Consider the following 14,602-nt stretch of genomic DNA (forward strand, 5'->3'; position numbering starts at 1 on the left):
TACGACTTGAGTCTGCTGCAGCCCTGAAACCCACCTGTAAGGTACGAAGTATCTGTCCCCTGCAACCCATGTGAGAGCTGTTCACCTCTATTTGAAGTGTTGATTCTGTCTGTGCCAGCGAAAGCCCCGCTCAGCTTGCGACTTGAGTCTGCTGCAGCCCTGAATCCCACCTGTATGGTGCGAAGTGCCCGCCCTTTACAACCCACGTGAGAACTGTACATCTCTGCTGGAGGTCCTGATCCGGCCTGTTCAAAGAGAGTTCTGCTCCGCCGACGACCCTGAGGTTGCTGTGGCCCGGAGGCCCCTTGTGTGGTGTTCGTCAATTCAATTCAATTCAATTCAAGTTTATTTGTATAGCGCTTTTCACAATACACATTGTTTCAAAGCAGCTTTACAGAAAATGCATTTCAAAAATATACATACAAAAATACAGTTAGTTAATCATGAAATTTAGGGCATAACATATCGCCGGTCGTCTCATCACAGGCGTTGGGGCATCTGAAGTCTCCATGAGAGGCTGGATACATAACTGGAGCTGACAAACTCTATTTGAGTTATAACAACAAAAAAGGCAGATGGGAAATAATTAGCGTAGCTGCTGTTCTTAATATGAATGCATTTGATCTGATTTAACTGTAGTATAAAAGGTATGAGATGCATCATGTGAATGCTTGGCTAAAGAGATGCGTCTTTAATCTAGTTTTAAACTGGGAGAGCGAGTCTGAGCCTCGGACAGTATCAGGAAGGCTATTCCAGAGTTTAGGAGCTAGATGTGAAAACGCCCTCCCTCCTTTAGTGGACTTAGATATCCTAGGTACGACCAGAAGCCTCGAATTTAGCGATCTTAAAGAGCGCGATGGAATATATGGCGATAGAAGATCTCTTAAATACACAGGAGCTAAACCATTTAGGGCTTTATAGGTCAGTAACAATACTTTGTAATTGATACGGAACTTAATAGGTAACCAGTGTAGAGATGATAAAATTGGTGTTATATGATCATATTTTCTTGACCTAGTAAGAACTCTAGCAGCTGCATTTTGGACTAACTGTAGCTTGTTTACTGAGGATGCAGGACAACCAGCTAATAGAGCATTACAGTAATCTAGTCTCGAGGTCATGAATGCATGAACTAACTTTTCTGCATCAGAAACTGATAGCATATTACGTAGCTTAGCAATGTTTCTAAGGTGGAAAAAGGCTGTTCTTGTGACATTTGAAATATGATTTTCAAAAGACAAGTTGCGGTCTAGTATAACACCCAGGTCTTTTACTGTAGAGGATAAAGTAACAGGACGTCCATCTAGATTAAGGTTGTATTGTAAGAGGTTTTGTGGGCAGTTTTTTGGACCAATCAGTAATACCTCCGTTTTATCTGAATTTAATAGAAGAAAATTACACGTCATCCAATATTTTATATCTTTAACACACTCTGTCATTTTAGATAATTTAGTGTTATCATCTGGTCTAGATGAAATATATAATTGAGTGTCATCAGCATAACAGTGGAAACTTATTCCATGTTTTCTTATAATATTACCAAGTGGCAGCATATAAATTGAGAATAGCAGGGGGCCTAATACAGATCCCTGCGGCACTCCATAATTTACTGACGTTATCTTTGATTTTTCCCCATTTAAATGGACAAAATGGTAATGGTCTGATAGGTACGATCTAAACCAGCTTAATGCCTGTCCCTGAACACCAGTGTAATTTTGAAGTCGATCTAAGAGTATTTTATGATCTATAGTGTCAAACGCAGCACTAAGATCGAGTAAAACTAGTATTGAGATACAGCCTTGGTCAGAAGCTAAAAGTAAATCATTTGTAATTTTAACCAGCGCAGTTTCTGTGCTATGATGTGGCCTGAATCCTGACTGAAACTTTTCATAGATATCGTTTTCTTGCAAGAAAGAGCACAATTGAGCGGACACAACTTTTTCTAGTATTTTAGACATAAATGGAAGATTTGAAATGGGTCTGTAATTTGCTAGGTTATTTGGATCTAATTGTGGTTTCTTAATAAGAGGTTTTATAACTGCCAGCTTGAATGTTTTTGGAACATGTCCTAAAGATAGAGACGAGTTAATAATATTGAGAAGAGGCTCTTCCACTACAGGTAACACTTCTTTCAGTAGTTTAGTGGGTATTGGATCTAATAAACATGTTGTTGGTTTAGATGCAGTGATAAGTTTATTTAGCTCTTCCTGTCCTATAGTTGTAAAGCGCTGTAGTTGTTCTTGAGGGGCGATAATTGAGGCTGAATGACGCTGTCAAAGATTGTACATTTACAATTGTGTTTCTGATGCTTTCTATTTTCTCAGTGAAGAAATTCATGAAATCATTACTATTAAAATGTAACGGAATATTTTGTTCAGGTGATGTCTGTTTATTTGTTAATCTAGCCACGGTGTTAAATAAAAACCTTGGATTGTTTTGGTTATTTTCTATTAGTTTGCGTAGATGCTCAGACCTGGCTGCTTTTAGAGCCTTTTTATAACGTGACATACTGTCTTTCCACGCGATTCTAAAGACCTCTAAATTAGTTTGTTTCCATTTGCGCTCTAAGTTACGAGTTTCTCTCTTGATAACATGCGTAGCACTAGCCGCGTTTCCATTACAGATTTGCGCAAATGTTTTGCGCTTTTATCTAAATATCGATACAAAACTATTGCGAAATGACGGCGTTTCCATTAACCGATGTTATGCGACTAAAACGTCCTTTTTTCCTCTCGCGATAAAGTCATTCTAAAAATCACTGCAACGGACGTTGGTTTATATAATCTCACAGCCACCGCATTAGACATTATTATTATTAATGGAGGGAGACGTACGTGTTATCCAAGCATTAATGGCAGGGAAAGACCCTTATATACCAAACGAAATATAAGGAGTTTCTGGGTGTTTCACCCTCATTTCTGCGCTGAGGTTTTGATTGTGGCATTTCTTTGAAGTTTAGAATCCAGTATTCCTATAGGCAATTATTGTTTCTTTTATGAATTTAATAAAGAACTCTGTCTCCTATTCCAAACGATCCATGTAGGCTTCTGTTGTGTCCATTCGTTTTTTCCTTTTTAAACCCGTAATTGAAAAACGAAAAATAAACGGTTGTCTTTTTAAAACGCAAAGTTGAACACCACAATTTTAATTTAAACTGGCTACACCAACTGCTGCGCAAAAAAGTAAATATCGACGAATTTTCAGATGTTTTAATGACTTTTTTCCCCTTTATTAAACATGTAAAATATTCACAAATTAATATGGAAAACTTGTCGATTTTACTGGTTTTCTAAGGCCAAATTAGAACCTGGAATTGACATTTTCCCCGCAGTGCTGAATAAGAAGAGCCATTAATATTATCAAACTATTGTTTTCTAACTCGGCTAAAAACATCTCTATCTCCGCTGTTAAGCAGATGCTCTTTTAGAGAGAAATGCACCTTTCATACGGATTACTTAATCAGAACAAAATGTATTAGCTTTCGATTCGAATTTGTTCGTTTTAAAGTGGACATTTCAAGCTTTAGCTACATAGGCTATATTTTGTTTCAGTTCTCGCGCTCCAGTTCACGGAGATCATGAAAGCGCGCCTGATTGTTTTATTTTATTTTACAAAAGCACAACATTTTCTTGTTATTGTTTACACAAATAAAAGTAGTTACAAATAATGTATTATTATTTTCTGTATGACCAGAAATTATAGAGTAGGCTATATTAAGTTGTTTCACTGTTAATAGGAAAATGCAAGTGTTCACGCCCGCGCCTCCGTGCCATGTAGTGCGCGCTCCACACTCCACATAAACCCTTAGATATGCGTTAAAATATTGTGTTTATTTGTGATAATCTCAGCTCTGTATTATTATTGTTATTATGAATGACATTTGACGAATTGCTTTGTTCCTTTTTTGGATAAAAGCCTCATCTAAATATGTAGCCTAGTAAATGTTATAATAATGATAATTATTATTATTTTCGTACACGGACCCCAAACACACCGCGTCTTCTAAGTCATGTGACTGTAAATGCGCAAAAACTGTTTCCATTGCAGTTTTGCGAAATATTCCTTTTTCGAATTGGCTGAAAAACCTCCTCATGCGAGCGTAAAAACTTGTTTGCGATAAACGAGAGTTTTTGCGAAATTGACGTGTTTCCATTGAGCGTATTTTCAATTCGCAATTTCAATTTGCGCAATTTGAAGGGTAATGGAAACGCGGCTACTGTTGTACCATGGTGCTTTAGTTTTCTCTCTAACCTTTTTTAATCTAATTGGTGCAACAGTTTCTAATGTACTAGAGAAAATGGTGCTCATACTGCTAGTCATTTTCTCTAGTTCCTCTGTTTGTTTGGGTTCACTGAGGAGCGGAGATAGATCAGGTAAGCTATTCAAGAATCTATCTATAGTGGTTGGAAGGATTGTTCTGCCTGGTCGATAACGTGGCGCAACATAACACATTTCAGCCGTACGTAGTATGCAAGTTACCATGTAATGATCAGTGACATCATCACTTTGCGGTATAATATCTATATCGGTTGGATCGGTTCCATATGATATAATTAAATCTAGAGTATGATTAAGACGATGAGTGGGACCACTAACGTTTTGCTTGACCCCAAAGGAGTTTAATAAATCTGTAAACGCAGCTCCTAACGCATCATTTGTGTTATCAACGTGTATGTTGAAATCTCCAACAATTATTGCCTTATCGGCATTGACCAATAGATCTGAGAGAAAATCTGCAAACTCTTTTAGGAAATCAGCGTAAGGCCCTGGCGGTCTATATACGGTAGCCAAGGCTAGAGATAATAGGGATTTCTTTCTTACATCTAGGAGCGTAACATTTAGAACAAGTACTTCAAACGAATTAAACCTGTGGCCTGTTTTCTGAGTAACATTAAGAATATCTCTATAGATTGTTGCAACACCGCCGCCACGACCAATCAGACGGGGCTCATGCTTATAACCGTATCCTGGTGGAGTGGACTCATTAAGACCGAAATAATCATTTGGTTTAAGCCAGGTTTCAGTAAGGCAGAGTACATCAAAGCTATTATCAGTGACCATTTCATTTACAATAACCGCCTTAGGTGTAAGCGATCTAATGTTTAGAAGACCTAGCTTTAGAAATTGTTTTTGTTCACTAATATTGAGATTTTCTGGTTTAATCACAATTAGATTTTTCTTAGATCCTGCAGTAGATTTATTGTTTGGCCTCACTAAACGAGGAATAGACACAGTTTCTATATAGTGTTCTACACTGGTACTTATATCAATTAATTTGGGACAGCAAAGAATGTGATTTGGACTTTGACTTACTAGTCATATGGTGTGTAACGTCTTGGAGATGTTGTCCGACAGAACAGCCGCTCCGATTCTGCTGGGGTGCAGGCCATCAGCACGGTAGAGCCTAGGTCGCTCCCAAAACAGATTCCAATTATTTACAAAGAGCAGTCTCTGTTCATTACACCATGACATCAACCATTCATTTAGTGCAAACAATCTACTGAACCTTTCTTGTCCTTGTCGGTACGTGGGAAGCGGTCCAGACACGACGATCTTTGCTTCAGGCGATGTTCTGCGTACCGTCTCGATCAGGCTCCTGTAGTCCCTCTTCAGAACCTCCGTCTGCCGCAGCCTGATGTCGTTCACCCCCGCGTGCAGCACGACAGCTCCGACGCGCTCGTCACCGTTCAGGATCTCGGGGACCTGCGCAGCGACATCGAGAACACGAGCACCAGGAAAGCAGTGAGTGCGCACCATACCTTTACCTGAGGTAGCGCGGACATGCCGGACCATGGAACTGCCGATGATCACAGCGTCGTCGCGTTCCGTCTCGCGAAGAGGGGAGAAGAGGTTCCGGGTGGAGATCTCGAAGACCGGGAGGGGCGGAGAGGTCCTTGCTCTGGTCCTGGCTCGTGTCTTCCGCTGTGGCATCATCCAGGGTCCATGGTGCTGTGTCGGTGTCGGGGTAAACGAAACCAGGGGTGCTCGGGTCCTGTGCAGAGAAATACACGGAGTAGAGGAGGCCGGAGTCGAAAAGTTACTAACCACTGACTTGTGAGCATCGGCGCGTGATGCTTCAAGCGCTGATCGTCGGTCTCGCAGCTCGGCCTGCCTCCCCAGCAGATCACGGATCTGCTTCTCCACGGACTCCAGCTCCAACCGCACCGAATGCAGCTCAAACGTGTCCTCACCTGCACTCAGAGGTAGACACACATCCGATATATTCGCCATTATGACAGATGAACAATAAATTAGCAGTGATGCTACCAATATCACTACTAATTTAGGACTGAAATCATGGATAGAACCCGTATCCTTCCAGTGATTCGAGTGTAAATAAGACGGTCGATAGGCGAGACCACGCGTGCAAATGCTAGCGGGCTAACTTAACGTTAGAGATAGTAACGGAAGTTCGGAAAGTTGGATATAACCAGCGATATCAAAGCAATCCGATTGTTTTTTATAGAGAGTAACGTTAGTATCGGAGATATGTTCACATGCTCACAAACTAACAGTTAAGCGATTCGAAACACAAACTCCAAACACAACCAAAGCGGTTCGAACACAGACACAAACTTCAAACACAAACAAGCGATTCAAAGCACAAGCACAAACTTCAAACACAAACAGAGCGATTTCAGTGATTCGAGTGTAAATAATACGGTCGATAGGCGAGGCCACGCGTGAAATGCTAGCGGGCTATCGTTAGAGATAGTAACGGAAGTTCGGAAAGTTGGATATAACTAGCGATGTCAAAGCAATCCGATTGTTTTTTATAGAGAGTAGTATCGGAGATATGTTCACACGCTCACAAACTAACGTTAACAGTTAAGCGATTCGAACACAAACTCCAAACACAACCAAAGCGGTTCGACCACAGACACAAACTTCAAACACAAACAAGCGATTCGAAGCACAAGCACAAACTTCAAACACAACAAGCGATTCGAAGCACAAGCACAAACACAAACTTCAAACACAACAAGCGATTCGAAGCACAAGCACAAACACAAACTCCAACACAAACAGAGCGATTTCAGTGATTCGAGTGTAAATAAGACGGTCGATAGGCGAGGCCACGCGAGCAATGCTAGCGGGCTATTGTTAGAGATAGTAACGGAAGTTCGGAAAGTTGGATATAACTAGCGATATCAAAGCAATCCGATTGTTTTTTATAGAGAGTAGTATCGGAGATATGTTCACACGCTGGAAAAATAGAAAATGCTCGTTTCTAAATTAGTGTAAAGAACAAAATCAACGATTTATGAATCAAGTCGACGGAGCTTCAAACACAAACACAGCGCTCACTCACGACGCATGCGCAGATTCCACTCGCCAATCAAGTCATGCCTTGCACAGATCTAAATTATGACTCACAGTGGTAAATTCGTCACTTACCACTGTGAGTCTGGTACTAGTGCCAGGAGGAAGTGAGCCCTGATCCACCTACTCACCTGTAATAACCACCTGTTTGTCACTTACCACTGGGAGTTGGCACCAGCGCCAGAAGGAAGTGAGCCTGACCATCTACTCACCTGTGATACCCACCGGTTCAGTACTTACCACTGTGAGTTTGGCACCAGCGCCAGAAGGAAGTGAGCCCTGACCCATCTACTCACCTGTGATACCCACCTGTTCAGTACTTACCACTGTGAGTTTGGCACCAGCGCCAGAAGGAAGTGAGCCTGACCCACCCACTCGCCTGTGATACCCACCGGCCCATCACTTACCACGGTGTCGCCTTGGATTCCTGGGAAGAGGAAGGAAGAGGATTTTAGATTAGGATTTTCAAATTACTTTTATATATTAAATAAAGCTTGTCATTCTTTTTATTCCTGTCTTCTGCCTCCTCCTTTGATGCGCTCCTCAGGGTGATCCTGGTCCAGGGGTGAGTGCAGTCTGGCTTGGCCCACCTCGACCTGTGACAGATTTGGCGTAGTCGGCAGGATTCACCTTGAGTTGAGCGATCAGAGGTTGAGATGCCGGAGGAGGAAGAGCTTGGGGCAACCTGTCATGCCGATTTTCATGGGTGCCCCGTGGGCCCCGAGGTACGGAGGCCCGGGGTCCGAAGTAAGTCTGTCCCTGTGGAAGACCCAGGTGGAATACCTGGCGGGGCTTCAAGGTATGAGTGCTCTGCAGAAGGTCCAGTTCGTTTTGAACTCTCTGGAGGGGGAGGCGAGAAGAGAAGTTCAGGCAGCACCAGAAGCCAACCGTGCGACGGTCCAGGCTATTTTTGATTTTCTTACGGGGCAGTATTGAGATACCACTCCGGTAGCTGCTCTGAGGACGAAGTTTTTCAATTCTCGCCAGGGTCCCCGGCAATCTGTTCGGGCATTCGCCTTGCAACTGCGGGAGCAGTTTTCCAGACTTACGGGAAGGTAGGACCATGGCCTGGGGGAAGGAGAGGTTTTGCTGCGAGATCAATTCCTGTTGGGGCTGCGAGAGGGTCCCGTACATCAGAGCCTGCGGGTGCAGCTTCGGAGAGGACCAGACATGACTTTCGAAGAGCTGAGGCAAGAAGCCCTGGCTCTTGAGCGCGACCAGGCGGAGCATGTGGAAACCCCCAGCTGTTTGGCTACCAATGTCGTTGAATCCCCCTTGGCCATTACGGCACCCGATTGGAAGCAGGTCCTCCGGGAAGAACTGAAGCGAGATGTTCAGGAACAAATGTCCGAGTTGTCCAAGTCTGTCATGGAAGAGCTTCGTCGAGAGCGCCTGCAGCCACCTTTTCACTCTCGGGAACGGGCTTACTCCGACGGGAATCGCCCTTCCGAACGCCGTCCTCCCCGGTCAGTGGGCTCCCGATTCCAGTGGGACGAACATGGGCGGCCCATTTGTAATGGCTGTGGAGAGTCGGGGCATTACTTTCGCCAGTGCTCTGCCCGACGGGCATCACAAGGGGGTTTTTAGAATCTCCGGCCATTGTGGGTCAAGTGGTCGGGACCCCCGTATTAGACCCCTCTTCTTAGTCGCTTGATAGGCCGCTGCCCAGTGGTGGTGGCCCAAGTTAATGGTCAGGAGATACATTGTCTCTTGGATACAGGCTCCCAAGTGACCTTATTCACTGAAAGTTTGGCCCATGAGCTGTTTGGCACCAACGGTAGATCGCCTGTGGAGGCCCCCTGGTTGAAGCTACGTGGGGCAAACGGACTGGACATACCGTACGTAGGATACCTTGTGACCGATTTGAAGATCCATGGAGTTGTAGTGCCTCAGAAGGGGGTGGTAGTTGTCCGAGACCCGTGTCTAGGGTCCCATCGCGCCCTGATTGGGATGAATGTCATCTCGGATTGCTGGGAGGAGCTATTCCGAAGTAGACCGGCACGAGCAGCTGTAACCCCAGCCGGACAGGAGTGGGACCGTATCAGGGCCGATTGCCACCGGATACGTCTGGCCGAACAACAGCATGACCGGGAGAGCACGGGGAGAGTAGCCTGCCGCTACGCCCTGTCTATCCCAGCTCAAAGTGAGGCTGTAGTCTGGGCCAGGCTGCCCCCTCGACGTTACCATCCGCAAGAGTGGGTGATGGTGGAGCCCCACGAAGAGGGTCCCAAGGTGGAGATAGCTCGAGGACTGGCAACTGTTCAGGGAGGACGAGTCTCAGTAAGAGTGAGGAACACGAACCCCTTCCTTATCTACCTGTATCATCACCAATGTTTGGCCCGGGTGACCTCAGTAAGATCGCTGCAGGTCCGCACCCTGTTGCGAGGAATGCTTGACAGGGGGATTATTCGTGAGAGTAGCAGCCCTTGGGCCGCACCGATAGTGTTGGTCCGTAAGAAGACGGGTTCCTGGAGGTTTTGTGTGGATTACCGCCGGTTGAACCAGGTGACCAAGAGGGATGCCTTCCCGTTGCCGCGGGTTGAAGATTCTCTTACGAGCCTCACTCAAGCTGCCTGGTACTCCACCCTCGACTTGGCCAGCGGTTATTGGCAGGTACAAATGGACGAGCGTGACCGGGAGAAGACGGCATTTACCACCCCTTTCGGTCTCTATGAGTGGGACCGGATGCCGTTCGGCCTCTGCAACGCTCCAGCCACATTCCAGCGGCTGATGCAGCGTTGTTTGGGCAGCCAAGTGATGGATACCACCCTCGTCTATCTGGATGACATCATCACTTACTCCCCCGATTTCAAGTCCCATCTGGAACATCTTGGGCAAGTCTTCCGCTCCCTAGAGAGCTATGGGCTGAAGTTACAGCCTGACAAGTGTCAGCTCTTCCGTAAGGAGGTCAAGTTTCTGGGGCACGTGGTCAGTGCAGCGGGGATCTCCGTTGACCCAGAAAAAGTGAGAGCGGTACAAGAGTGGACAGCTCCCCAGACAGTGCGCCAAGTTCGGTCATTCCTGGGCTTCGTGGGCTATTATAGACGATTCATTAAGGACTTCTCCAAAATTGCCAAACCCATTAACCAGCTGTTGGGAGGCACGAGTCGAGCACGGGGTCGAGGGTCCCCTCCCATTCAATGGGACCCAGCCTGCGAAGCCGCTTTCCAGCAGCTCAAGCAGGAACTCTTACAGGCCCCGATACTGGCCTATGCCGACTTTACTCAACCATTCATCCTGTACACCGATGCTAGTCAACTAGGGTTGGGAGCCGTTTTGGCGCAGAAACAACAAGGAGAGGAGAAAGTAATCGCCTATGCAAGCCGAAGCTTACACCCCGCAGAGAAGAATGACTCGAACTACAGCTCCTTTAAACTCAAGCTACTGGCCATGAAGTGGGCGCTGGGTGAAAAATTTAAAGACTACTTGTGGGGAGCCAAGGTACGGGTTGTCACGGACAATAACCCGCTGGTGCATCTACAAACGGCCAAACTAGGGGCAGTGGAGCAACGCTGGGTGGCGCAACTGGCCAACTTTGACTATCAGATCCAGTACCGGCCAGGGAGAGAGCACACCAACGCTGACGTGTTATCCAGGTTACCGGGTGAAGGATCGGCAGGCCATACACCGGCCCCAGGACTGGGATCCGACGAGGGATTAATGGTGGGAGTTGTAGAGGCCCCAGGGCAGACGCCTGAGGACCCCCCTCCATGTTGGGGGTGGGACCCACAACGATGGAGACTGTGGCAGGGCGAAGATGGAGATGTGTTGCGGGTACGGACATGGTTGGAGCAGAAGACCTGGCCCGAGGGGGCAGAACGTTGAACTCAGACCCGAAGTGTGCGAGGCCTGCTGGGACAGAGGGAAAGGCTCTATTTGAGGGATGGGGTGCTCTGTAGGACGCTCCAGGACCCAGACCGAGGAGAGGAGGTCTGTCAGATCGTGGTCCCCGAAGGACGGTGGCAGGCTTTACTGGAGGCGTATCATGCTAGGATGGGACATCAGGGGCAAGAGAGGACATTGGCTTTGTTGAGGCGACATTTCTACTGGCCTGGGATGGAGGGTACCACCAGGCCTTACCTTCAGAGATGCCCACGTTGCACCTTGTTCAAGTCCAGGAGGGAGAAACGGGCACCGCTGGTCCCGATTCAGGCCAGGGCACCTCTGCACCTGGTGGCAATGGACTTCCTCACTTTGGGACGGCCGGTGGACCAGATCCAGAATATTCTCGTTGCCACCGATCTGTTCACTAAATATGCATGGGCCATCCCCACTGTGGACCAAACTGCCCTGACCACTGCTAACGCTCTCTGGAAGTACGTGATCCAGCCATTCGGATGCCCTGAAATCCTCCATTCAGATCAAGGGGCCAATTTCGAGTCGAAAGTGATCCATGAATTGTGCCAACTGTACGGATGTAAGAAGACCCATACAACCCCTTATCATCCTCAAGGGAACGGGGGGTGCGAAAGGTTCAATCAGACCTTGCTGGGCTTGTTGGGAACCTTGGAGGAAGAGCAGCAGGGCCATTGGGCTGATCGGCTCCCAGCAGTGATACAGGCGTATAACAACAGCATACACAGTACTACCGGTTACGCCCCTACCTACCTGATGTTCGGCAGACATGTGAGGCTACCGATGGATATGCTCATGGGAACCACTGGGGGAGAAGAGGGAAGTAGTCTGTCCGACTGGGTAGCAAATCACCACCGACGTCTCCAGTCCTCATACGAACAAGTCGCTGGCCGGATTAATCAGGCGGCGCTAAAAAGCAAGAGACTGTACGATCGGACGGCCCGAGAAGCCCCGCTACTGCCCGGGGAGAGGGTGCTGCTCCGGGACAATCGCCGGCAAGGGAAGGGGAAATTGAGCGACCGATGGGAGGCTCAGCCATACGTCGTTCAGCGACAACCCCATCCGGACCAACCTGTATATGCCTTACGGCCCGAAGGTAAGACGGGCCCCGAACGGGTGTTACACCGTAACCTGATCCGCCCTTGCCCGAATTACCCAAAGCCAGTGGTAGAGGACCCACCGGCCGAGACGACTTGGACGCCCCCGCTGGTAGGATGGGCAGTGACCCCAAGGGGCCTAGGCCTAGGACCACGACCTGAAGCACCCATCTCCCCACCACGATGTTCTCAGCGAGAGAATCGGGGTCAGCCTCCAGCCAGGTACGGAGACTGGGTGTCTGGAGACCGTTCTCGGGACTAGAACGGTTTGGCGGGGGGGTATGTCACGGGGTGACAAATAATCCCCGGAACTATTCCCACCAGAGAAGTGTTCCCGCCGGGGCACTTTTAGTGTAACACTGTCCCCGGGCTTGTGTGTGTGTCTGTCGTCATGACAACTAAACGGCAGATTGGCAACAGGTGTGGGGACTTCACTCTGAGTGTCCGATTGAGGTGGCGCCAGTGTTTGGAGAGGATAAAACACAAGGGGAAGAGAAGGCTGGGCGTTCTCTCTCCGTGTTGTGCTGTTGTTTCTTTGTCTTCCCCCGTCGATCTGGTGTGGTTCTCTCCCGTTGGGAAATGTTTGTAGAGTGTTGCAGCTGAAGGATCATCGTGAAAGAAGAGGAGTGTTGCTTGTGGGATCCGAGGGCAGTTTTTGATGAGTGGAATTCGTCGCCTGGACTGGAAAAGAGTGAGATGAGTGATTGACAAATTGAATCTCATAAACGCATGTTTTCTACGCTAAATTGGATACTGGTTTGGAGTGCTCGGATCACGTTGTACACATCGCACTGAGTGAAATATACTGATTCCTTGTCGATCTCTTGCCTCCTCCTTGGCCATTGGAAACAGCGAAGTGAAGCCCGCTTGTAGTGGTGAGGAAATTATTCAGAACATCTGTCCCAACTCTGACGATCATCGGCTCTTCAGATCGAGACCTCTGGGTGAGTGTTGGCCTTATTTTGCACTTGAAGAGTGGATTTGTAGTGCTGGAATTGACGTTTCCCATCACGTTGCATGTTTGGAGTTGGACTGTCGTGTGTGTGTGGAAGATTTATCTTTTATCGCCGTGCACTCCCAATGTGTCATGCTGGTCTACCGTTCATCATAAAAGCCTAGTAAGATCGATTGTAGTCAGCTGTTGGATGACAGAAGGAAAAGCCCCCGTGTGCACACTACACGTGAGAACTGTTTACCTCTGCTTGAAGTTTTTTATGCTGTCTGTCCCAGTGAAAGCCCCGCTCAGGTTGTGACTCTGTCTCCTGTCACCTATGTGAGAGCTGTTCACCTCTACTTGAAGTGTTGATTCTGTCTGTTCCAGTGAAAGCCCCGCTCAGCTTGTGACTCTGTCCCCTGCAGCACATGTGAGAACTGTTTACCTCTGCTTGAAGTTTTTATGCTGTCTGTCCCAGTGAAAGCCCTGCTCAGCTTGTGACTCTGTCTCCTGCCACCCATGTGAGAGCTGTTCACCTCTATTTGAAGTGTTGATTCCGTCTGTTCCAGTGAAAGCCCGCTCAGCTTGTGACTCTGTCCCTGCAACACACGTGAGAACGGTTTACCTCTATTTGAAGTGTTGATTCCGTCTGTTCCAGTGGAAGCCCCGCTCAGTTTGCGACTTGAGTCTGTTGCAGCCCTGAAACCCACCTGTATGGTACGAAGTATCTGTCCCCTGCAACCCATGCGAGAGCTGTTCACCTCTATTTGAAGTGTTGATTCCGTCTGTTCTAGTGAAAGCCCGCTCAGCTTGTGACTCTGTTCCTGCAACACACGTGAGAACGGTTTACCTCTGCTTGAAGTTTTTGTGCTGTCTGCCCCAGTGGAAGTCCCGCTCAGCTTGTGACCCTGTCCCCTGCCACCCATGTGAGAGCTGTTCACCTCTATTTTGAAGTGTTGATTCTGTCTGTTCCAGCGGAAGCCCCGCTCAGCTTACGACTTGAGTCTGCTGCAGCCCTGAAACCCACCTGTAAGGTACGAAGTATCTGTCCCCTGCAGCCCATGTGAGAGCTGTTCACCTCTATTTGAAGTGTTGATTCTGTCTGTGCCAGCGAAAGCCCCGCTCAGCTTGCGACTTGAGTCTGCTGCAGCCCTGAAACCCACCTGTATGGTGCGAAGTGCCCGCCCTTTACAACCCACGTGAGAACTGTACATCTCTGCTGGAGGTCCTGATCCGGCCTGTTCAAAGAGAGTTCTGCTCCGCTGACGACCCTGAGGTTGCTGTGGCCCGGAGGCCCCTTGTGTGGTGTTCGTCACTTACCACTGTGAGTCTGGTACTAGTGCCAGGAGGAAGTGAGCCCTGATCCACCTACTCACCTGTAATAACCACCTGT

At 47.6% G+C, this 14,602-nt stretch overlaps 1 protein-coding gene across 1 annotated transcript; it reads right to left on the reverse strand.

The window, feature by feature from the left end:
- Window positions 1-500: 500 nt before the first annotated feature.
- Window positions 501-6,670, reverse strand: LOC307010787 (uncharacterized protein). The gene is made up of 2 exons (XM_079635771.1): window positions 5,314-6,670; window positions 501-545 (listed from the first exon to the last, which is right to left on the reverse strand). The coding sequence occupies exon 1, from the start codon at window positions 6,229-6,231 to the stop codon at window positions 5,317-5,319; it is 915 nt and encodes a 304-aa protein (XP_079491897.1). The 5' UTR covers window positions 6,232-6,670; the 3' UTR covers window positions 501-545; window positions 5,314-5,316.
- Window positions 6,671-14,602: the final 7,932 nt, after the last annotated feature.

This window comes from Phoxinus phoxinus (assembly GCF_949152265.1).
Source record: "Phoxinus phoxinus genome assembly, chromosome: 14".
NCBI classification, from domain to species: Eukaryota; Metazoa; Chordata; class Actinopteri; order Cypriniformes; family Leuciscidae; genus Phoxinus; species Phoxinus phoxinus.